The following is a 26,561-nucleotide window of genomic DNA, read 5'->3' on the forward strand; positions in this document are numbered from 1 at the left end:
GTCAACGCTCAAAAAAGTGCTGTGCCTTGGGGCATTGACAATTATTTAATTAACGAATTAAATAACCTTATTTTATTCTGAAGGCAACCGGATGTCTTAAATTAGCTAGCTCTCAGACAGGAAATTCTAAATTAGCTCATAAGACGGAGCCAAATATCTGTCTGAGAGTGGAGCCTGCCTGGCAAATGACATGGGGGGTCCTTTTTGTGGGCTTGGCCGAAAGTGGGCGTTACCAAAAGGTGGGCGTGGCCATGGCCGCCAGAAGTCTGTCAGATTTTGACAGCTTCAAATTAGTGTTAAACATAATATAACCCAATTGACTACAGTCCTCTCTGTTTAATATATCTATAATGAAACTATATAAACTATGCATATACCATGAAGTGCTATGACTACTAGCTCTGGTCCATAGCTCTAATGCGTTTCATTTAGAGCTATGTTACTCTAAACTTCCCCGCTCGCATGAATGCAGACCAGCCTCTACTCTTTGGCGTAAATAAAAAGAACGTTTTTGCTACACATAAAAACAAAGGCGAGTTGTGTCATTAGAAAGCCTACTTTGGTAATTGGTTCTAGTTCTAGTGAACAGAAATAATAAATAAATAGACTTGGTAACCTAACTGTAGGGAGTGCAAACACATTAAAGAACCTGGGGGTTATCATCTATGAAAAGGCAACACAATGAGCAGAAAATAAAAATGAACCATGTAAATACAACAAATTGAGCAGAGCACTGCAGGGAGTTGAACCCCATTCCGGTAAACCAGAAGTACCACAACCAGTGCCTTGGTTTTTGTTTTGTTTTACGAGGTCCATTCGTTGAAATGTAAATTTTGCATTGCAACGGTAAAGTAATTTCACAATTGACATTGTAGGCAATAATTAATAACGGTATGGCACCAGGCCAAAGCCATGGGGATAGAGTATGTTTTGCACTCTGAGTGAGTGAGTGTGTGTGTGTGTGTGTGTGTCCGTCAGTTTGTTAACAGCTAATCTCCAGCACCATTAACCCGGTCGATGCCCAATTTTGCACACACACTCCCTGGATGCCAACGATGAACCTCTCTCCCAAATTTTCCAGAACGGCCTGTATAGCACCACACATTTTTGTATGCCCTCCGAGACTATGGACTATAGCCTTTCGCTTTTCCGCGATTTAACCTTTTTTCAAATCGTGAACAATGATGAAGAATCGCGCACTATAGCATGCCACTTAATGACCTTGGGGTCATCAAGGTCATTGATATTGATCAATAACCTTGAGCAGTATAAATGACCTTCAATAAGACTAGTAAATGACCTTGACCAGTATAAATGACCTTGACAAGTAAAAATGACCTTGACCAGTATAAATGACCGTGACCAGTATATGACTGACCAGTATAAATTACCTTCATGAGACTAGTAAATGACCTTGACCAGTATAAATGACCTTCATAAGACTAGTAAATGATCTTCACCAGTATGAATTACCTTGACCAGTATGCGGTCCGTGACTATGGACTATAGCCTTTCGCTTTTCCTTGATTTTCACCTTTTTTAAAAATCCTCAACAATGATGAAGAATCGCACACAATAGCGCGCCGCTCAATGACCTGAGACCATGGACCAATGAACCATGTAAATATAACACATTGAGCAGGGCACTGCAGGGAGTTGAACCCCGTTCCGGTAAACCAGAAGTCCGACACCAGTGCCTTAGTTTTTGTGTTGTTGTTCATTTACAGGTCCAGGTGTGCATACGCATGTGCGCCTGTGCGTGTGTAGGTGCATTTGTGCATGTCTGTGCACGCTTCAATGACCACTGTTGGACCCCATGGGGATCAAGGACCTCAGGGAGCCACCCATAATTCACAACGGTCACAGCGAACTCTGTTGCATCACAACTGGTGGCCAACAGTCGTAACCAACACCGCCACCGACCCACAGGAGAATACCATCGCACAGTGGTATCAGACCAACCACAATCAGCCAGCCCTCAAACCAAACCCTTCGACCTAGAAGAACTCGAAACTGCAATGGGAAAGTTGAAACCCGGAAAAGCAGCAGGGATTGATGACATACTGGCAGAAATTATACAGCACCTGGAACCTAACGCAAAGACCTGGCTCGTAGGGATGCTGAATACATGCATGGCACAGAAAACCATCCCTTCTGTCTGGAGAACGGCCAAAGTGGTTGCAATCCCTAAACCTGGCAAAGACCCATCATCCCCAAAGAGCTACCGACCCATTTCCCTCCTCTGCATCACCTACAAGAGAGGCTGCTACTCCAACGCCTCATGCCACTCATAGACACCAAACTGACTAAAGACCAAGCTGGTTTCCGTCCCGGCCGCTCCTGTGCTGGACAGAGCTCAACCTCACCCAACACATTGAGGATGGGTTTGAGGGAAAACAAATAACTGGAGCAGCAACTGGAGGGCGAAGCAAGCACGCAGGCAGCTTGTGCCTGCCTGCCTGCGTGCGTGCCTGCCTGCCTTCCTCATGTGGAAGCTGCGTAGTTGAGTTTGTGTGTGTCTTTCTTTTTCTGTCTTTCTTTCTTAGGACGAAGATCAAGGTAGACGCCGTTGGAAGGCTCAACACAAGCCGATGCCCCTAGAGATCCATCCCAAAGCTTCCCTCAGGGAGTCCAGCAAGCCCGCCCAGTCAGCCAACGCAGCCAGCCAGCTCCGCCAGTCAGCCAGTGTAGAAAGTCAGGCTGCCAAGCCAGCGCACATCAGCCCTTGCAGTCAACCATTGTAGCCATACCAGCCTTGCTCAGTCAGCTCAGCCAGGCCTCTCTCGAGGCCTGGCTCTCTGTCTGCCTGGCCCGGTCTGCCCCGCCCTGCCTTGCAGCAACAGAACCAGCCTTGCTGGCAAGCCAGCCAGCTCAGAATACGAGCTCAGCAAGCCAGCGCAGCTGGCAAGCACGCAGTTAGTCTAAACCAGTTTCAGACTGGCAGGCCAAGGCAGACAGACAGGAAGACCGAGGCGCCTAGGCAGGCAGACAGGCCAGGAAGGCAACAAAGTGCAGGCAGGGGGACTATCCGGCCTACGGCTGCGCTGCAAGGGTTGGAGCCTGGCCAGCTCCTGCTGGTCTAGACTGAGTGGCTGTGGCTGCACAGTAAGGCTGCGGTAACCTAGTCTGGGCTTGCTGCTGCACTGGCTTGCTCAGCTCGCATTCTGAGCTGGCTGGCTTTCCAGAAAGGCTGGTTCTGTTGCTGCAAGGCAGGGCAGGGCAGACCGGGCCAGGCAGACAGAGAGCCAGGCCTCAAGAGAGGACTGGCTGAGCTTACTGAGCAAGGCTGGTATGGCTGCAATGGCTGACTGCAAGGGCTGATATGCTCTGGCTTGGCAGCCTGACTTTCTACACTGGCTGACTGGCGGAGCTGACTGGCTGCGTTGGCTGACTGGGCAGGCTTGCTGGCTAGCTGGCTTGCTGTGCTCCCTGAGGGAAGCTTTGGGATGGATCTCTAGGGGCATCGGCTAGTGTTGAGCCTTCCTATGGCGTCTACCTTGATCTCCGTCCTAAGAAAGAAAGACAGAAAAAGAAAGACACACACAAACCCAACTATGCAGCTTCCACCTGAGGAACCGAGACGCAAGAAAATAACTGAGCGTCACTTGGGATGGTCACAAACTCTCCAACCATACCCACCCCATGTATCTTGGAGTTACACTGGACAGGACACTCTTCTTCAAAAAAACACCTGGAGAACACAAAAGCCACGGTCAACACCCACAATAACATCCTGTGAAAACTAGTGAACTCCCAAGTGGGGCGCAGACCCACAAACAATCTGTGCAACTGCCATGGCCCTGTCTTTCTCTACAGCAGAGTATTCCTGCTCAAGCTGGAGCCGATCACGTCACACCAAATTGGTCGACACAGCCCTAAATGACACCTGTCGCATCATCACGGGATGGGTCAAGAAAACACCTGTCCCGTCCGTGCCTTTATGAGCTAGCCGGCACCTCCCCCCGCACATCAGACGACTGTGTAACGCTCAAGATGAATGGAAAACACAGGAGATAGACAGTGAAGTCTGGAATGAAATGATAGAGAACACCTCACACACACAGTTTCCTTTCGTGGCTGTTTACATTCGAGGGTCGCCGGTCCTCTCAAACGGAACAGTTTAACGTCATGCCCAGGACGAAAAGATATAGAGAACACCATAATGACAAATGACAAATAACAGCAGGAAGGCATGGGCCACAATCCACCGTCTTGGCAAAGACCACACCACCCATAATTCACAACGGTCACAGCAAATTCTGTTGCATCACAACTAGTGTAGGTATTGGATGGAGCCCGCACACCACAGGTATAAGAAAGACGTGATGCAGAGGAGGGAAATGGGTCGGTAGCTCTTCGGGGATAATGGGTCTTTGCCAGGTTTAGGGATTGCAACCACTTTGGCCTTTTTCCAGACAGAAGGGGTGGTTTTCTGTGCTGTGCATGTGTTCAGCATCCCCACAAGCCAGGGCCTTGAGTTAGGTCCCAGGTGCTGTATCATTTCTGCCAGTAGGTCATCAATCCCTGCTGCTTTTCCGGGTTTCAACTTTCCCATTGCAGTTTCAAGTTCTTCTAGGTCGAAGGGTTTGGTTTGAGTGATGGCTGATTATGGTTGGTCTGATACCACTGTGCGATGGTATTCTATGTGGGTCGGTGGCGGTGTTGGTTACAACTGTTGGCCACCAGTTGTGACCAAGACCGCCACCAACCCACAGGAGAATACCATCGCACAGTGGTATCAGACCAACCACAATCAGCCAGCCTTCAAACCAAACCCTTCGACCTAGAAGAACGTGAAACTGCAATGGGAAAGTTGAAACCCGGAAAAGCAGCAGGGATTGATGACCTACTAGCAGAAATGATACAGCACCTGGGACCTAACGGAAAGACCTGGCTTTTGGGGATGCTGAACACATGCATAGCACAGAAAACCATCCCTTCTGTCTGGAAAAAGGCCAAAGTGGTTGCAATCCCTAAACCTGGCAAAGACCCATTATCCCCAAAGAGCTACCGACCCATTTCCCTCCTCTGCATCACCTACAAGCCTATCCCGTCACACCAAATTGGTCGACACAGCCCTAAATGACAACTGTGGCATCATCATAGGATGCATCAAGACAACACCTGACCCTGTCCCAACACCTGTTTACATTCGAGGGTCGCCGGTCCTCTCGAACGGAACAGTTTAACGTCATGCCCAGGACGAAAAGATATAGAGAACACCAACATGACAAATAACAGCAGGAAGGCATGGGCCACAATCCACCGTCTTGGCAAAGACCACACCACCCATAATTCACAACGGTCACAGCAAACTCTATTGCATCACAACTGGTGTAGTTATTGGATGGAGCCCGCACACCACCAAAAAAAAGAAAAACAACATACTATAGTATGCCCTCCGTGACCATGGACTTTAGCCTTTCGCTTTTCTGCAATTTAACCTTTTTTCAAATCCTCAACAATGATGAAGAATCGCGCACTATAGCGTGCCACTTAATGACCTTGACCAATATCAATGACCTTGAGCAGTATAAATTACCTTCAATAAGACTAGTAAATGACCTTGACCAGTATAAATGACCTTGACAAGTACAAATGACCTTGACCAGTATAAATGACCTTCACCAGTAGAAATGACCGTGACCAGTATATGACTGTGACCAGTATAAATTACCTTCATGAGACTAGTAATTGACCTTGACCAGTATAAATGACCTTTAGAAGACTAGTAAATGATCTTCACCAGTATAAATGACCTTTAGAAGACTAGTAAATGATCTTCACCAGTATAAATGACCTTGACCAGTATGCGGTCCGTGACCATGGACTATAGCCTTTTGCTTTTCCTTGATTTTCACCTTTAAAAAATCCTCAACAATGATGAAGAATCGCACACTATAGCGCGCCGCTCAATGACCTGAGACCATGGACCAATGAATGAAATACAACACATTGAGCAGGGCACTGCAGGGAGTTGAACCCCGTTCTGGTAAACCAGAAGTCCGACACCAGTGCCTTAGTTTTTGTGTTGTTGTTCATTTAAAGGTCCAGGTGTGCATACGCATGTGACCCTGTGTGTGTAGGTGCATGTGTGCATGTGTGTGCACGCTTCAATGACCACTGTTGGACCCAATGGCGATCAAGGACCTCAGGGAGCCACCCATAATTCACAACAGTCACAGCGAACTCTGTTGCATCACAACTGGTGGCCAACAGTCGTAACCAACACCGCCACGACCCACAGGAGAATACCATCGCACAGTGGTATCAGACCAACCACAATCAGCCAGCCCTCAAACCAAACCCTTCGACCTAGAAGAACTCAAAACTGCAATGGGAAAGTTGAAACCCGGAAAAGCAGCAGGGATTGATGACATACTGGCAGAAATTATACAGCACCTGGAACCTAACGCAAAGACCTGGCTCGTGGGGATGCTGAACACATGCATGGCACAGAAAACCATCCCTTCTGTCTGGAGAAAAGCCAAAGTGGTTGCAATCCCCAAACCTGGCAAAGACCCATCATCCTCAAAGAGCTACCGACCCATTTCCCTCCTCTGCATCACCTACAAGAGAGGCTGCTACTCCAACGCCTCATACCACTCATAGACACCAAGCTGACTAAAGACCAAGCTGGTTTCCGTCCCGTCCTGTGCTGGACAGAGCTCAACCTCACCCAACACATTGAGGATGGGTTTGAGGGAAAACAAATAACTGGAGCAGCAACTGGAGGGCGAAGCAAGCACGCAGGCAGCTTGTGCCTGCCTGCGTGCCTGCCTGCCTTCCTCATGTGGAAGCTGCATAGTTGAGTTTGTGTGTGTGTTTCTTTTTCTGTCTTTCTTTCTTAGGACGAAGATCAAGGTAGACGCCGTTGGAAGGCTCAACACAAGCCGATGCCCCTAGAGATCCATCCCAAAGCTTCCCTCAGGGAGTCCAGCAAGCCAGCTAGCCAGCAAGCCCGCCCAGTCAGCCAACGCAGCCAGCCAGCTCCGCCAGTCAGCCAGTGTAGAAAGTCAGGCTGCCAAGCCAGCGCACATCAGCCCTTGCAGTCAACCATTGTAGCCATACCAGCCTTGCTCAGTCAGCTCAGCCAGGCCTCTCTCTCGAGGCCTGGTTCTCTGTCTGCCTGGCCCGGTCTGCCCCGCCCTGCCTTGCAGCAACAGAACCAGCCTTGCTGGCAAGCCAGCCAGCTCAGAATACGAGCTCAGCAAGCCAGCGCAGCTGGCAAGCACGCAGTTAGTCTAAACCAGTTTCAGACTGGCAGGCCAAGGCAGACAGACAGGAAGACCGAGGCGCCTAGGCAGGCAGACAGGCCAGGAAGGCAACAAAGTGCAGGCAGGGGGACTGTCCGGCCTAAGGCTGCGCTGCAAGGGTTGGAGCCTGGCCAGCTCCTGCTGGTCTAGACTGAGTGGCTGTGGCTGCACAGTAAGGCTGCGGTAACCTAGTCTGGGCTTGCTGCTGCACTGGCTTGCTCAGCTCGCATTCTGAGCTGGCTGGCTTTCCAGAAAGGCTGGTTCTGTTGCTGCAAGGCAGGGCAGGGCAGACCGGGCCAGGCAGACAGAGAGCCAGGCCTCAAGAGAGGCCTGGCTGAGCTGACTGAGCAAGGCTGGTATGGCTGCAATGGCTGACTGCAAGGGCTGATATGCTCTGGCTTGGCAGCCTGACTTTCTACACTGGCTGACTGGCGGAGCTGACTGGCTGCGTTGGCTGACTGGGCAGGCTTGCTGGCTAGCTGGCTTGCTGTGCTCCCTGAGGGAAGCTTTGGGATGGATCTCTAGGGGCATCGGCTAGTGTTGAGCCTTCCTATGGCGTCTACCTTGATCTCCGTCCTAAGAAAGAAAGACAGAAAAAGAAAGACACACAAACCCAACTATGCAGCTTCCACCTGAGGAACCGAGACACGAGAAAAGAACTGAGCGTCACTTGGGATGGTCACAAACTCTGCAACCATACCCACCCCATGTATCTTGGAGTTACACTGGACAGGACACTCTTCTTCAAAAAAACACCTGGAGAACACAAAAGCCACGGTCAACACCCACAATAACATCCTGTGAAAACTAGTGAACTCCCAAGTGGGGCGCAGACCCACAAACAATCCGTGCAACTGCCATGGCCCTGTCTTTCTCTACAGCAGAGTATGCCTGCTCAAGCTGGAGCCGATCACGTCACACCAAATTGGTCGACACAGCCCTAAATGACACCTGTCGCATCATCACGGGATGGGTCAAGACAACACCTGTCCCGTCCGTGCCTTTATGCGCTAGCCGGCACCTCCCCCCGCACATCAGACGACTGTGTAACGCTCAAGATGAATGGAAAACACAGGAGATAGACAGTGAAGTCTGGAATGAAATGATAGAGAACACCTCCCACACACAGTTTCCTTTCGTGGCCGTTTACATTCGAGGGTCGCCGGTCCTCTCGAACGGAACAGTTTAACGTCATGCCCAGGACGAAAAGATATAGAGAACACCATAATGACAAATAACAGCAGGAAGGCATGGGCCACAATCCACCGTCTTGGCAAAGACCACACCACCCATAATTCACAACGGTCACAGCAAACTCTGTTGCATCACAACTGGTGTAGGTATTGGATGGAGCCCGCACACCACAGGTATAAGAAAGACGTGATGCAGAGGAGGGAAATGGGTCGGTAGCTCTTCGGGGATAATGGGTCTTTGCCAGGTTTAGGGATTGCAACTACTCCAGCCTTTTTCCAAACAGAAGGGATGGTTTTCTGTGCTATGCATGTGTTCAGCATCCCCACAAGCCAGGTCCTTGCGATAGGTCCCAGGTGCTGTATCATTTCTGCCAGTATGCCATCAATCCCTGCTGCTTTTCCGGGTTTCAACTTTCCCATTGCAGTTTCACGTTCTTCTAAGTCGAAGGGTTTGGTTTGAGGGCTGGCTGATTGTGGTTGGTCTGATACCACTGTGCGATGGTATTCTATGTGGGTCGGTGGCGGTGTTGGTTACAACTGTTGGCCACCAGTTGTGACCAAGACCGCCACCGACCCACAGGAGAATACCATCACACAGTGGTATCAGACCAACCACAATCAGCCAGCCCTCAAACCAAACCCTTCGACCTAGAAGAACTTGAAACTGCAATGGGAAAGTTGAAACCCGGAAAAGCAGCAGGGATTGATGACCTACTGGCAGAAATGTTACAGCACCTGGGACCCAACGCAAAGACCTGGCTTGTGGGGATGCTGAACACATGCATAGCACAGAAAACCATCCCTTCTGTCTGGGAAAAGGCCAAAGTGGTTGCAATCCCTAAACCTGGCAAAGACCCATTATCCACAAAGAGCTACCGACCCATTTCCCTCTGCATCACCTACAAGGCTATATGAGAAGCTGCTACTCCAACGCCTTGTTGCCACTCATAGATACCAAGCTGACTAAAGACCAAGCTGGTTTCCGTCCCAGCCGCTCCTGTGCTGGACAGAGCTCAACCTCACCCAACACATTGAGGATGGGTTTGAGGGGAAACAAATAACTGGAGCAGCATTCAGAGATCTCTCTGCTGCCTACGACACTGTCCAACACCGCACAATGGTCAGGAAAAGCCTCCTCAACAACAGGCGCTTCTATGTCCAGTTAAATGACCAGAGGAGTAAATGGAAAGCCCAAAAGAACGGCCTCCAACAAGGTAGCGTGCTCGCCCCCCTCCTTTTCAATATCTACACAAACGACCAGCCACTACCCAATGCCTAATGCCAGCGTTTCATCTACGCCGACAACCTCTGCATTACGACCCAACAAGCAGACTTCCAGAAGATTGAGTCTGTCCTTGAAAGTGCCCTCCAAGAAATGTCAAGCTACTACAATACAACCACCTGAAACCCAACCTATAGAGAACACCTCACACACACATAATTTCCTTTCGTGGCCGTTTACATTCGAGGGTCGCTGGTCCTCTCGAACGGAACAGTTTAACGTCATGCCCAGGACGAAAAGATATAGAGAACACCAACATGTCAAATAACAGCAGGAAGGCATGGGCCACAATCCACCGTCTTGGCAAAAACCACACCACCCATAATTCACAACGGTCACAGCAAACTCTGTTGCATCACAACTGGTGTAGGTATTGGATGGAGCCCGCACACCACAGGTATAAGAAAGACGTTCTTTGTTGAAATACTGACAGCGTTTCGATCCATTTGATCTTCATCAGGTCATGTGTACACAAAACATACACTTTTATACTAAGGGAGTGCCCCCATTAAACAATCAAAATACCATATTTCGGTGCCCCTCCCATCACTGCAGGTGTGACACGTCAACCCTGAGTGAGTAGGTGGGGACCCAGACATATTGATGTAAATATAGTCTGTTCAGAAATTGTAGTGCCTCTCATAGAGCTTGTAGGTGATGCAGAGGAGGGAAATGGGTCGGTAGCTCTTCGGGGATAATGGGTCTTTGCCAGGTTTAGGGATTGCAACTACTCCAGCCTTTTTCCAAACAGAAAGGATGGTTTTCTGTGCTATGCATGTGTTCAGCATCCCCACAAGCCAGGTCCTTGCGATAGGTCCCAGGTGCTGTATCATTTCTGCCAGTATGCCATCAATCCCTGCTGCTTTTCCGGGTTTCAACTTTCCCATTGCAGTTTCACGTTCTTCTAAGTCGAAGGGTTTGGTTTGAGGGCTGGCTGATTGTGGTTGGTCTGATACCACTGTGCGATGGTATTCTATGTGGGTCGGTGGCGGTGTTGGTTACAACTGTTGGCCACCAGTTGTGACCAAGACCACCACCGACCCACAGGAGAATACCATCGCACAGTGGTATCAGACCAACCACAATCAGCCAGCCCTCAAACCAAACCCTTCGACCTAGAAGAACTTGAAACTGCAATGGGAAAGTTGAAACCCGGAAAAGCAGCAGGGATTGATGACCTACTGGCAGAAATGTTACAGCACCTGGGACCCAACGCAAAGACCTGGCTTGTGGGGATGCTGAACACATGCATAGCACAGAAAACCATCCCTTCTGTCTGGGAAAAGGCCAAAGTGGTTGCAATCCCTAAACCTGGCAAAGACCCATTATCCACAAAGAGCTACTGACCCATTTCCCTCTGCATCACCTACAAGGCTATATGAGAAGCTGCTACTCCAACGCCTTGTTGCCACTCATAGATACCAAGCTGACTAAAGACCAAGCTGGTTTCCGTCCCAGCCGCTCCTGTGCTGGACAGAGCTCAACCTCACCCAACACATTGAGGATGGGTTTGAGGGGAAACAAATAACTGGAGCAGCATTCAGAGATCTCTCTGCTGCCTACGACACTGTCCAACACCGCACAATGGTCAGGAAAAGCCTCCTCAACAACAGCCGCTTCTATGTCCAGTTAAATGACCAGAGGAGTAAATGGAAAGCCCAAAAGAACGGCCTCCAACAAGGTAGCGTGCTCGCCCCCCTCCTTTTCAATATCTAAACAAACGACCAGCCACTTGAAACCCAACCCATCAAAAACCCAACTATGCAGCTTCCACCTGAGGAACCGAGACGCAAAAAAAGAACTGAGCATCACAAACTCTCAAACCATACCCACCCCATGTAACTTGGAGTTACACTGGACAGTTTAACGTCATGCCCAGGACGAAAAGTTATAGAGAACACCAACATGACAAACCCTACACTTAAACCCTCTATATTTAATAAAAAACAATTCTGGACAGGAATCCTGTATTGCAGGGGTGCCCAAAAGGTACATCGTGATCTACCAGTAATCACAAAGGCTGTGCAGGTAGACCATATGGCATGCCCCTGTATATAATCTATCACTTGAATTAAGGTGACTTGACACCAGCTCAAATGTTGCACACAAACATCAGTAGCAAAAGTACAAAGTTATTGTGACAGTAATAATTGCTATAGTGTGTGTTCAGTAACAGGAATATTCCTGTCTCTCCAGCTCTTTAATAAATAGAAAAGGGTTTAATCAGGAGTTGTAGTAGCCACAGGATAATCTAAGCGGTGGATATTGCTCTTGTCTTCATGTCTTTATGTATGTAAATTGTCTTGTTGTTTGTGTCAAATGCGTGTATATGTGTTCTGCATATACTTGGCTGCTGTGTTGCAAGATAATGGGAGTTACTGATACTATGGGAGTGAATGGGAGTGAAAGGGAGGTACTGTTACTATGGGACTGATACTATGGGAGTGCATGGGAGTGGATGGGAGTGAATGGGAGGTATTGTTACTATGGGACTGATACTATTTGAGTGAATGGGAGTGAATGGGAGGTACTGTTACTATGGGACTGATACGATGAGAGTGAATGGGACTGAATGGGGTGTACTGTTACTATGTGACTGAATGGGAGTGAATAAAAGTGAATGGGAGTGAATGGGACTGAATGAGAGGTACCGTTACTATGGGACTGTGTTTAACAAAAAACTGGAGAGACCGGGAGACCTCTGTTACTGAACAAACACTATAGCAATGATTTTGTCACAATATAGAGCTATTTAACACTGTTACTGAACACACACTATAGCAATGATTACTGTCACACTATAGAGCTATTTAACACTGTTACTGAACACACACTATAGCAATGATTACTGTCACACTATAGAGCTATTTAACACTGTTACTGAACACACACTATAGCAATGATTACTGTCACACTATAGAGCTATTTAACACTGTTACTGAACACACACTATAGCAATGATTACTGTCACACTATAGAGCTATTTAACACTGTTACTGAACACACACTATAGCAATGATTACTGTCACACTATAGAGCTATTTAACACTGTTACTGAACACACACTCTATAGCAATGATTACTGTCACAATACAGAGCAATTTAATTTAGGTAACCAAATTGACCCCAATAGTAGATCTTTACACTCTCAATAGTTCAATTGTTAAGCATCTGCTTAATTTCCAAAAAAACTACACAATTAGAGAATGTAGAAGATTGCTACTTTTGATCCTTGGATTTTATAATGCTGATTGTAGCATAGCGATAGTGGTTAGTGACTGAGCTTTGTTAACATGAGTGCCCGGGATCGTTTCCCACCAATTTCAAAGAATGTTTGTTGCTTCGTGCCAATTTTCACAGAATGTTTGTCCTTTTACCTACCAGACAATACTCTTCTCACCTCTAGTCGATTATTTATTCAGCGTTTGAGCCACGGACCAACATTTGAGGCCATCTAGTCTCTCAGACCCATTTGAGCCACTGACCACCATTGTGAGAGTCTATTAATGTGAAATGGTGGTCCGTGGCTCAAACATGTTATCACTTTTGAAGTTACTTGTTGTGTTTAGATATGTAAATACTACTCTTTAAAGCCGTGTTTCGGTAGTCGAGTGGGTACTGTCGACGGTTAGTAAACATTGAGGCCGGGCATAGTTGTTTATAAACCTTCGACACTAACCATTCGGCTACTGAAACACTGTTTTACAGTTTCGTACAAACATCATATATAAACATCATAACAAGTAACTTCAAGTGATAGACGTTTGAACACACAAACAACAACAGCGTTAAGTATTAAATAACATTTATCACTTACTTGCTCCGAAGACCGATGGTGACGTGGCACTTCCAAACAAACACTGACCAAACCTACCTCCACGCGTCTCTTCCGTATTTGAGGGCGGCGGCACTTCCTTCCGGTGTGAGGCCACGCCCGCGAGATTTAACCGGGAATCTATTGTAGTCATATTGTAGTCATATTGCCCCTACGTTACATCCGGGTCCCTTGGTCCCATCCGCTTCTAATGCAAAATAGCTACATATTATGAACGCGTGAATCTTTTTTTTTTTTTTACAATAACGTTATTTGTCAGAAAGGAAGCCATTGAGGGTTAAAATGGGTCTTAATGCTTCCAACTCATATAACTGTCACCAACAACACTTTTAATGATATTACATGAAGCAGACAGCCCTGTGATGAAACCTTTAGCATTACACTGTGGTTAATACGTTTTTATTCACAATGGAATGTTATTGTACTCTTAATATATCATGGTGTAGCACAGCACAGTAGATTCATATTTCAATCGATCTGGGATGTTAAAATTTGCAAAACTCTGTTCAATGAATGGCCTCTTCTGCTACATTAAAATTACTAAACATTAAACGTTACTTATACCTGTTATTGAGACTCCTATAGAGCATGTTGACATGGATAGCTTGGTTAGTAGTATCTCTGTTAGTTAATGCAGTTTGATTGATTCAATTAATAGCCTATTTTATTAGACAAAAATGTAGAACAGTCGTGTCATAGAGTGGAAAATGCCATTTGGTTTAATGTCACAGAATGCAGTGCCACGTAGAGCAGCATGATAAATGGTTAACTTTATAGTGTGTTCAAAAATGGCAGATCTGCAAGTTCAGTGTCTTGAATGAGATGTGCTGTGAGTTTGCATATCTGCTATTGTCCAGCATAGGACCGTTGCACAGTGAAGTATAGACAAGGCTTTAGAATTTATAAGTCGTTTTTAGAATATAATAGAATATTCACTCCAGTGAATAGCATTCATCCATTTAGATAACTTTTTGATGTTATTTAATTACTTATTTTTACACAGAAACATAATGTGTGTCTTTACAATAACTGTAATGTAATAATAATACTAATAATGTAATGTAATAATTATTAATTAAATAAGCTTATTTTATTCTGAAGGCAACCGGATGTCTTAAATTAGCTAGCTCTCAGACAGGAAGTTCTAAATTAGCTCAAAAGACGGAGCCTCGCGCGAGGTGCCGCTCTCCATGTCTTCCGCTTCCTGTGCAGCGTCATAACCCGTCCTCTCCACCAGAGGATGCATGTTTCGGGGGAACATGGCGGTTCCGTGGAGACACTGTTGGAGATGGAGGAGTATATCAAGTACAGGCTGTTCCAGCGCGTCTCTTCTGGAGTCAGTGTCCGCGCTGAAGGCATCACGCGGCGGCTGGGCCGCAAGGGCACTGGCCTCCGTCCCTGGAGCCGGAGCTACTCAGGTACGTGAACCAACCAAGCACAACCATGTGTGGAGAGAGACAGCCCAGTAGGGCGTGCTGTCAAACCCAAAGGTCATACCGGGTACTCACAGTATAAGACAAGTAGTGGACTGTGGAGCATTACATTGAATGGGATTCCTCATCACATATTATTATGTCTTTAAATGTCTCGATGAATTGATTGAATACACATGGACCACAATGAACGGCAACCATAGTCATAGGGCTTTTTGTTTTCTCCTGTTGGCACCATATAATCGTACCTGCTGTTTGCAAAGTGTTAATAAAAGTATTCAATCAAAAATAGCCATGCAGGGTAGGGACGTTGAGGGATTGTAGATTTCAAACTGTACAAATTAGTACATTGACTACATTAATATAGTTTGTTACACATCTCTGCAAATGTGTACATTTGTAACAGATGAGTTACACACGTATATGTACATATTTTTTTGTAACAGTACAGTATAATGTATCAGGCAGTATAATGTACACATTTAAACAAATTAATGTCTAATATGCAAATGTACCTCTGAGAGTGTATTAAACCATTGTGTTTAAAAATGCGTCCATTTGTGTTGAAGCATGTGGGGCTTGGATTTGTTTGCATTCAGCACAATGCATGTACAGTTAAGGTCATGGGCATGTCAGGGACCCGGGACTACTTGACATTGTAGGACAGTTGCTCTACTCTAAGCCCTGGTGGACTTCTTAACCTAAGCCAGCTGTCACCCTAACCCTGCTACTGCCATGTGTTAGCCTTGGATCAAGACTATCGACTATTGGATCAAGACTATCGTCATGTTGAGTGAAGTCAGACTTGATAAATATATCTATGATTGTTCTTGATCCAAGGCTAGCCGTGTGCAAAAGGTGTTGGCCACCAAGTACCCAGATTCACATTGTTTTATAGTGGTGGCTTGGTGCAAGCACTGTTAACCCATTAAGACCTGAGGCCAATTCCACAAATGCTAAGGATCAGAGAATCAGGTTTTTTGGGTCTGATCACCGATTTGTTGGAAATTTTTAATATTTCCGAAATTATTATTATGTTTTATATGTGGCCGATTATCGGAGCATCTCTAACAAATGCCTTCTAAAATCGGTTAGTTCTCACAGTCACACTTTCAAGATTTTACAAAGATTGCATATTTACAAGCACGAAGTGACGGGCTTGTAGATCTGCTATTTTTGAATAGCCAACGCAAAAATCTAAACTGACACGGGTAGTGAATAGTGATGCACGATATAATCGAAATCGGCCATATCGGTATCGGCTATAAAAATTGCCATATCGGTATCGGATCACCCTCCAGGTTATTTTCACAGATATTGATGACACAATAATAATGTGAACGTCAATGGCTCTGTCGCTTTTGTTTTGTGTATTTCTAATGTTTGAAGGCAGCATAATCTGTATAATATCGGAATCGGTCAGAATCGGTATCGGCAGATATATGACCCTGCAAATAATGGAGATCGGATATCGGTCATAATTTCATAATCGTGCACCCCTAGGTACCGGTGCTTTCCTGGTTTTCAAGTTCAACTATAGTTTAACTGAGAAGAGAACCGATTAAGAAATGTACTTCTGTGCTAATTGGTTAGTGGGCTATTTTAGTCGCATACCAAAATAACGTTACAGTAGCCTACCTACGCTGAGGATATATACGGTAAACTGTAAACACGTAATATTGAATCATGATGAAAATATGTTAATCAATAGTGTTATACTGTTATTGCCACTTCAATAGCTAAAAGAAGAAAAAACATCTGGGCTATTAGGCTAGACTTTAAAGTAGAAGAGAAATCATTTTTCCACAGAAATTGTATGGAAGAGGTTAATGTACATGGTGCTATGATATAGAGACCCATTGAAGTGATTTGTTGTATTAATTTGTTGTCATGTCATTTGATCTTCTAGGGGCTGTCCTCGTCACATCCTGTCCATACAAACTCAATATTTAAAACCCTCACCAGGTGAGTTGAATTAGAGCTGGGTGATGTGAACAAAATGAAATATCACGTGTTTGAATAAATACCTCTATCAATATTGTGGGGATGCCTATTTGTGTGTTTGTAAAATATTTACACAGTTAGATTTTTGATAAATAATCATATGTAAGGCATGTATAATAACTAAGTGTATAAAGACGAATAATGGAAAAGCTAGAACAGTCACATAAGTTCAGCAAATTACATAACTTGACTGTAGTGTAATGCAGCCTTTTAAACCAAACCGAGATAAATGCCATCACAACAATATTACCATACTAAATTACAGACAATATTTACTGTCATATCGTCTCTGGCGGCTGGAAACCTCATATGTCCAAAACTGTTACTTTTCAGGATTCAAATTCAAAACGACAAGCTCAAAACGTGACACTTCGCGCCACATTTAGAGCTTGTAGATCTGCTACTTTGATTATTTTGTGTGACGCTGTAGTATGATCAAGTAGGGCGTTATCTTACTAAAAACACAAGTTAAAATATGGAGATAAGAGATTTCTGCCCTACAGCGACAAAAACATAATATCGACATATTGCACAGTGGCACTGCATTTCGGTTTAGGACTGTACTGCAGTTTTGTATGTTCAAATCCTATCCTATCTCTTATGTTTTTCCCCTCAGGCACAAAGCCAGGTTGCTGTACCCCTCCGCACAGTTTTGCTGTAAAAAGATCCATAGTGATGCAAAGCTGAAAGATCCATTCACGCTAGCACAGAAAGACCTAGAGCACTTGTACGATGACATAAAAAAAGTAAGTTATGTTCTTAGGGTTTATTCCCATGACAATTAACATACAAAACAACAATAGGTTTGCAGACTGGTTGAAGATGTTCATTTGCGTTTACTGTTTTTCAATGAAAAAAATCTTAAATGATTGATAGCATACTTTATTATAAATAATGGGCGCATGGGTCAACTCAACGGAGCAAGATCTTAAAGTGGGAAAGGCACTTGAATGGAGGGCTCTGAACGGCATGGCCAGTGTATGGAACTCCAACCAACCATGTCAAACCAAACACGGCTTCTTCTATGCAACGGTAGAGTCTGTGCTACACCAGAATGCTAATTCCGTTGTATGTGCAACAGTGTTCAATGACAAAATCAAATCCATCCATCCATCCAACATCAGCCAGAGTACACATGTTACCAACGAGAATATGTATGATAGAATGCCAAGGGTTAGCCAGAAAATAGCTGCCAGGAGAATGAGACTAGCAGGACACTGCCAAAGACACCAAGAGCTGCCAGCCAGCAAACTAGTGCTGTGGGAACCAACATATGGGCACCGGTCACAAGGACTTCCCACATTAACATATGTGGATGTACTCGAGAACGATGCAGGAGCGCAAAGCACCAACCAGCTCGCCAGATTTATGGAGAACCGGGATGACTGGAAGCAACAATGGAGGGCTCATCTGAGGATGACCTAGAGAATGTAAACGGCACATGGTGCAGTCAGACATTAAGGCTAAAAGGATGACACAAAAATCTAACCGTTGTGTGGACCATATATATTCTTTATGTTGATATTCTGTTTGTCCTTGAAAACCACACACACTTCCTATCTCACCTCCTTAAATTCTTATGAAATTGGTCAGTTTAACCACTTGAAAAACCCCATTCACTTTTTGTCGATAGTGAAAATAGCTGATTACTAGCTCACAACGTGAGATGTGTTCATACATTTTGATGACTGTTTGCCTATTGTGACATGCCCAGAATAGGGACGCTAGGGTTAATGTGGTTAACAAACAGAATGTTGATTTGGTTTCTAATAATGATGTGCTTTGTTTGTTTACCCTGCACATTGTAGGAATTGTTTGTGTCCAAAGAAGAGCTGAGGTCTTTGTGTGACTACTACTTTGACGGGAAGGGCAAGGCCTTTCGACCCATGATAGTTGTCCTGATGGCCAGAGCCCTGAACATCCACAGCGACAGACACGGGTAAGACTGAGCAGAATCGGACAAGAGCCTGTGATGAAAGTATGGATTTGGACATACAAAGTAGACATTTTTGTCATATGGTCACTGTCGGGTGGAAACAAGACAGCGCTGATATGACGTTTTTTATCTTGGCATCTATACATTATACATTAGTATGCTGGGAATGGATAAAGATTAACCACACTACAATCATATCCCATTTTATTTCTTATTCTTTATTCTATAAAACGTGACTAAGGTTCTTAACATCAGTCTAATATACGTCTTCTTCCTCTCATTTCTCCCTCGCCTCCCACTCTTACATGTAGAGATCTGCTTCCGGGTCAGCGGTCCATAGCCATGATCTCTGAGATGCTCCACACGGCCAGCCTGGTGCACGACGATGTCATTGATGGCTCAGACAAACGGAGAGGAAAGAGCACCATCAATGAAGTGTGGGGGGAAAGAAAGGTGTGGGCAGTCGATCATAACCACTGGTTGGCCATATTGTTTTAATGCATTACCTTTATGCCCTCTAATGCTATCTATTATCTATACACGTCTGTGTGCAAACTTGACGTGTACCGGCGGTGATCCAGATGTACATATGTGGTCGATCAGTTGTATGATTAAGCAACATTACACTAGAGGGTGTGCTTTAGTAATTATTTGCACGACGGCGTTGCTGCAGGAACAGGCTTTAGCTTAGTTCCATAAGCACTTCTATTTTCAACCCTCACTATATTAACTGTAAAGATTACCCTCTCGTGTACTTTTGCAACTACTATAGATGTGTTTTCAATCTTTCAGGCTATCCTGGCTGGAGATTTCATCCTGTCTGCTGCCTCCTTGGCTCTGGCACGCATCGGAAACAACTCTGTGGTCTCCGTGCTTTCACAGGTCATTGAAGACCTGGTTCGAGGTACTGCACTCAAATATATATACTGATATACTGTCAGTACTTCCATAAGAAGGCACCAGTGTTGATTTTGACAGTAGATTTTGAATTCGTTTTAGTTATATTCTTTATTTATACCTGATTTATACTCTGCTGTGTGCCTAAAATAGCAGATGTACAAGCTCACAACATGTCGTGCTGCACCACATTGTGAGCTTATTGATCGGCTATTTTCGGAAAGTGACACCTGCACACAACCAAACATAAAAGGACTTGTCTTTTAGTTCTACTGGATCTCCACTTGTCCCTCCCTAACATTTTCACTCAAGTTTGTTGACGAAATTGTCTATATTTTGTCATAGTTTCATCATAGCTTATTTTTTATTTCACTTTAGTCGAGGAATTGAACACTGGATGGCATAATAGTGCTGAATGGTTGATCCAAAGTGGTTGCTTCCTTCAGGTGAATTCATGCAGCTGGGCTCAAAGGAGAACGAGAACGAACGATTTAAACACTACCTCGATAAAACCTTCAAGAAGACAGCGAGCCTCATCGCAAACAGCTGTAAAGCAGTATGTACGTTCTATTTCCGCACAAATAACACCTAGCCTTAGAGTAGGATCTTGCATTCTGAAGTGTTAAAAGATCTTTGTTGACTGTGCATCCCAATCCATTCAAGGTATCTATTCTGGTGAACTCTGACCCTGAAGTTCATGAAATAGCCTTTCAATATGGGAGGAACGTTGGCATCGCGTTTCAGGTAATTTGTGATCTTCCGACCAGTTTGCCTTAAAAATTGTAGATACTTATGTAAGAAATTAGAATACATATATATATATTTATCTACGGTATTTCTTAGATCTAATAAATCTTAGATATCAGTCTTTTCCCAGGTGACTTGGCCTGTGAATTAAGCGAGTATAAAATTATATTACTTACTTATTACTAACATTGAAATGTGTCTCTGTCTCTCATGTAGTTGGTGGATGATGTGTTGGACTTCACGTCGTGTGCCAATCAGCTGGGGAAGCCCTCAGCTGCCGACCTCAAGTTAGGATTGGCCACCGGGCCAGTCCTGTTTGCCTGTCAACAGGTGAGGAACTGAACTGAATGCATGGATTCAAGTTCAGTCGCTGATTTCAGTCATTTGGATTCTATATTTGCACAGTTACAAGCTCTCAATGAGCTTGTAGATGGGCTATTTTCATTATTTTGAGGGAATAAAATATATTTAATGCCTACTATACTACGCCACCTTTTTCTAGAGGGAACTTTAACAATATAAAGCACAGGTTCGTGTGACCAAGGTTGAGCATGGAAATAAGACATATTGGGATTTCAAACAAAGGCATTTTATTCTCTTTTCCTTTTGTACACAAAGTAGTTATTCTTTTAAAATACTCATATTAAAAGTCAACATCATATAAACAACCACGACATACTAACTATACCATACATTTGGCTGGCGTACCGGAGGAGGAGCACAGCAGCATGGAATAAGGGCATTTCTACTTACGAATTCACCAGGCAGCCAGTATGCAGTACATATAGGAACGCCATGCCTTCAAACCCTTGTCCTCCTCAAATATGCCAACCTTACAGCAAGCTAGGGGATCCCCTGAATGAAAGCAGCCCAGCCATTTTAAACCTGTCTGCCAATAAACCCCACCCTTAATTTGAAACAAGGAGCACCTGGCTGATGCTGCCATAGTAACAGGTTCCATAACACCCTAAATGGTCTCTGATATTTCATAATTAAAAGCAAAGGTAAAGCCTCAGTCTGTGATTTCTTCACCTGGTTGGCATTACAGTACTGTATGCAGAACAGCAGGAACAATACTAGAACATCATTGGCTTTACAAATACAATTGTTTTATTGTGTTAATTGTCTAGAAAACAGCACTAATATGGGGGGGGGGGGTCCTTTCACAATACAACACAACATTGCTTAATAGGACTTGACCAGATATATATATATATTTTTTTTAATGCATATTACATGCTAGAGCAGCTAGATCAATGGGCTACAAATTGAATAGATTTTCTTTTAGGGTGCATCTTATCTGGTTTTTAGCTGGTGTCAAGATAATGACACTGCTTAGTTTTGGCTGGTGCTCCATACTCCATAGCCCTGGAACATGACTGCCATGATAATTATCATGACAGTCATGCAGTAACTTTGCCCTGTTTTTTGCAGTCGCTGCATTTACAAGATTTCCGTATATAAAAACATTCAGATTTCAAATATAAAGTACTCACAAAGTGTCCCACGGGTGTTAGTTAGTAGCAGCGCGAGCGATTAGAATTGCTGCGTCCCGCGTTCTTTAATAAAAAGCATTTTTGTCCGAGCTCTCCGGCTACTTTTTTCAAACGGGGTTCGTTTGGGAAATTCGCAGTTGCACACCGGGAGCGCACTCGCCTATTAGTCTGTATTGGCAGGGCGGTCAGCGTACCTATATCGAACACACCGAGTGCCACCCTCCTCCCGACCGATAGGGGCGCGTAGTTGAAAGCCAATGGCAAAATAACACCTCGGATAAAAATGCTTTTTATTAAACAACGCGGGATGCAGAAATTCTAATCGCTGGCGCTGCTACTAACTAACACCCGTGGGACACTTTGTGAGTACTTTATATTTGAAATGCGAATGTTTATATATTTTAATTATTTGTAAATGTAGCGTCTGCAAAAACCAGGGTGAAGTTGCGTCATGACTCTCGTATGAATACGAGAGTCATGTTTACAGGGCTACATACTCCATAGCACATTCCTAATCACAGAGAGATACTGTGTCCAAAATATGTGACTCGAAAGCATATGCACACAGATTGGGGCATACACACAAAGGTATTGTTTGTTATTGGGATATTTTGTCATGACAAAAGCTAATCTTCCGACACAAACATTTTTAACAAAAACATTCATTAAATCACATTTACAATCACTATAATCTAAATACAAATATGAAATAAAGATGCAATAAAAGTAGTACAATTGAAACTAAACCTTGAGCTAAACTTCTTTCCAACGTGTTTTCAGTTTCCTGAACTCCATGCGATGATCATGAGACGGTTCAGTTCCACGGGGGATGTAGAACGAGCATGGCAGTATGTTCTGGAGGTGAGAACCAGAACATTAAAGACCATTAACCCATTAGGCCTGAGATCAGTTTCTACAAATGTCTTCTAAATCCTGACAGGTTTCTGAAAAAGCTATGTTTCTATGTCAGTCGTTCTTCGATTAAAAAAAAAAATAGCAGACATACAAGCTCGTAGCGCGCCACTCGGTGGTTCGCTATGAGCTTGTAGATCTGCTATTTTTCAATAGCTAAAGCATAACATAATGCTAACACCAAAAGGGGTTCCCGCCCCAAAATGGATTAAAGCTCATACTGTAGCAATGGGATACTTTCCATTTTGGAAAGAACTTGGGCCCCTTCCCTAAAAATAAGAACAAGCTAGAATAAAACCTAAACCTACTCCCTGGTTATGAACCCAGAGGGAGGAGGACAATCAAGTCTGACAAGGAGACGGGTATGTGGGGAGCTCTTTTTGCACATTAGGACTTGGCTATACAAAACAGTTTCAGTCATATTATTTAATTTTTGCTTTAAAGGATAATTCCATGCTAGAAGGCTTTCTTACCTTTATTTGTAGTTATGTCCCCGCCAAAGAGGTCCAGGTGTTATTTTGTGCAAAAGCGAGCACATTATTGGCTATTTCCCCTACCATAAGCCCTCAATGAATTGAATGGGGCATTGGGGTGTTTATTTCCATCGCTCAAAAAGCGAATTAGCACAAAAACCCAACCCCCATTGAGGGCTTATATTAGGGGAAATAGCCAATAATGCACTTTTGCACAAAATAACACCTGGACCTCTTTGTTGGAGACGTAACAACTACAAATAAAGGTAAGAAAGCCTTCTAGCATGGAATTCTCCTTTAATACATGCATGTAAAAAAATAACACTCATCTCACCTCTACATATTGTTCACTCTTCCTCTTCTCAGAGTGACGGCGTGGAGCAGACTACCTACCTCGCCCAGCGCTACTGCCAAGAGGCCATCAGGCAGGTCAAGCTGCTCCGGCCGTCCCCAGAACGCGACGCCCTTATCACACTCACAGAGATGGTGCTTACCCGCAACAAGTAAACCTCTAGTCCAGTCCACACCCTCCAGGGGTGGCTTCACCCCAGGCAGCTACAATACCCCCCCCCCCCTCCCAACCACCCACCCACCCATGGGAGGGGAGAGGATGACATGGTCAGACTTCAGATGAGAAATGCAGGAGAGGAAGCGATGGGTGTTTGTTATATAGTTGCTCTGGGGGGGGACCCTCACTGGTATCATTTGATGCCCCCCATGAGTGATGCTGTGATAATTTGTCATTGTTGGGACTTTTATTTTGGTAATGAAGGGGGGGGGGGGGGGGGGACACTACACTGCCGTATGAAAATACTTGAAAGTGGTCAGAACGACATGCAGGCCAGCCTAAGAGCTGACCTGTACACAGTAGCTCTCTCTCTCTACAACCACCTTTCCAAAAAGTCATCATCTGAACAAAGTATATTTGAAGAGTCTCATTCCAAAATGAAATATCCACCATGTGGAATATTGAAAACCTACTTGTGCAAAAAATTATAATAATATATATTATAATAATATATTGGTAGATTATTAAGGCAAGTTAAAGTCTTGGTTGCCAAAGATCATTTCCTCTGAATATCTTTTAAACCTTATTTAAAAACAAAAACAATTATTTAAACGCACGCATGTAATATGTGAAACATTCAGGGGTTTGCTTTCCTTACTTGCAGCATATAGACTAGACACAGACGCACAGAATGCTCTCCTAAAACAGCTTGTCCCCTAGTTTCCACGCCGTAAAAAAAAAAAGGCTATTAGTATATAGCATTCTAAAAATTAACTCTTCACATTTTTGCAGAATTGGTTTTCAACCCAAAGCATCTAGAGTGGTGAGTTTCCTCAATGGCATCAGTGAGGGTTGTCCCATGGGTATTGGAGACATGTCCCCAATAGATAAACACTTTTTACTGTACAGTACTGTAAGTACAACTGCGTCCCTGCGCTCGAACTAGTGAACTGTACTCGCCCTGGAAGTACAGTTCAGGTTACACTTTCTAGTGACAGGCAGAGGCAGCGTTGTAAGAATCGATGTAATTCCAAATGAGATGTCATTGGTGTGTACAGTATGTGTGGATCTGATATCACTTTATGATCCGTCCATACCCTGTTTGGCCAAGAGTCATTGATAATATGGGCTTTGTATGATTAAGTACATGTTATAAGGTAATAACCAAGTTCTCCTTAACATCCAAGGCCTTAATATCCACATTGGCGGTGTACACAAATAAAATATGTTGTTTTTTTTAAAGTAAAGTTGTCCTTTTAAGTTATTATTAAAACACAAACGCATGCAGTGATGTCTACAGTATGTGAAGATGGTCTATGATTTGACTGATTTCTCTTTGCTTTTGTCTATAGTTCTTCATGACCTTGGTGTTATAGAGCAGACCCTTTGGCTATTTTCACAAGTTCACCCAGTTTTGGAACCACTGACTGGTTTATGCCCTCCTCAAGACTAACCAGTAGGGGTCAGTAGTGGCCATGACTTGCGTACACATGGAATGGAACTGGCAACAAACAAAATTAGGAGGGAGTTTTAAAATAAATCTGTGTCCTTTTGAGTTCCAAATGACCACGCTCAGGCATGCTGCTACATAGTAGAATTGTTTATTATAAAAGACTGTACATTAATTTCTCAATTAACATATTATATATACAAATTAAGGGTAGGGAGATAAGATTCAACATTTCTACCCAAGAAACTAGCTGGAACACTTAGTTTTTTTTGTTTGTTTGATATATACTAAAGCAAACAGACAGAATTATCAAGGCATTAGCTGTAGATATCCGGCAATGTAAAAACAGCAATGAATGCAGTTAAATGATCTGAGGAGAAACAAATCGTAGAGTGAGATCCGTTACTGCACGTATGGCGTCAGCTGAAATAAGTCTTTTCATCTTGCCATTAGAAAAACCCTCAAGTCAAAACCATCCTGTTGTTATGACAAACTGTGACTTAAGGCTGGGGGTTCTTGAAGCCAGAAACATTGAATTAAAACATGGCATCACAATGACTTCATAGACCTGAGTTATGTTGTCGCATTCCTAAGCGAAAAAATTGATGACCAGGCCATCGGTCAATAGGAGACTCGGCGCCAGTCAGACATTTCCATGAATTCAAGGCTTCATGCCATGGGGTGTGTACTTGAAAGAAAATACAGTAAGTAAATATTTGGGTGAACTACTCCTTTAATGGTGTTATGAGAGTCTGGCAACACTGTCTGCATATCGTTGCTGTAGGCTGGGAAAAACCGTTCATTTATTATAAATTTCAAAACAATCTTCTGTGCGACACTCTTGTATAATGAAGTAGGGAAATCATTTACAAAGCCAAAGAAAGTTTAAATATGGAGATAAAAGGTTTCTGCCCGTCAGCAACAATATCCGTTCTTTATAATAATCGTGGTCCTTTACCGTTAACATTTGATATTTATCCTCCTAGTTTAACTAAACATGTTGCTTTGGATTAGTACAAAAAACATATCAACAGTGATGACACACACAAAAAGAGCGATATTAGGCTTAAATGGTCCAAAACTGGAATGTGTTCTATTGTCAAGAACTTTATGAATCAAAATGCTATGCTCTATATCAG

General features: G+C 44.1%; 1 protein-coding gene across 1 annotated transcript; it reads left to right on the forward strand.

Moving 5' to 3' along the window:
* Positions 1-14,800: 14,800 nt before the first annotated feature.
* pdss1 (prenyl (decaprenyl) diphosphate synthase, subunit 1) lies at positions 14,801-24,117 on the forward strand. Its single transcript, XM_083777887.1, has 11 exons — positions 14,801-14,984; positions 16,909-16,964; positions 17,620-17,749; positions 18,812-18,942; positions 19,251-19,392; positions 19,732-19,843; positions 20,283-20,392; positions 20,500-20,580; positions 20,800-20,913; positions 22,860-22,940; positions 23,831-24,117. The coding sequence occupies exons 1-11, from the start codon at positions 14,811-14,813 to the stop codon at positions 23,969-23,971; spliced, it is 1,272 nt and encodes a 423-aa protein (XP_083634013.1). The 5' UTR covers positions 14,801-14,810; the 3' UTR covers positions 23,972-24,117.
* The last annotated feature ends 2,444 nt before the right edge of the window (positions 24,118-26,561 follow it).

This window comes from Protomyctophum parallelum (assembly GCF_964188405.1).
Source record: "Protomyctophum parallelum genome assembly, chromosome: 12".
Lineage (NCBI taxonomy): Eukaryota > Metazoa > Chordata > Actinopteri > Myctophiformes > Myctophidae > Protomyctophum > Protomyctophum parallelum.

What these genes read in the sequence shown, in the direction of transcription:
- pdss1 (XM_083777887.1), top strand. Translation starts at nt 14,811, where the DNA reads ATGTTTCGGGGGAACATGGCGGTTCCGTGGAGACACTGTTGGAGATGG. An exon ending in ATCCACAGCGACAGACACGG is followed by an intron (nt 18,943 to 19,250) that starts GTAAGACTGAGC and finishes TCTTACATGTAG; the next exon opens with AGATCTGCTTCCGGGTCAGC. An exon ending in AAGTGTGGGGGGAAAGAAAG is followed by an intron (nt 19,393 to 19,731) that starts GTGTGGGCAGTC and finishes TCAATCTTTCAG; the next exon opens with GCTATCCTGGCTGGAGATTT.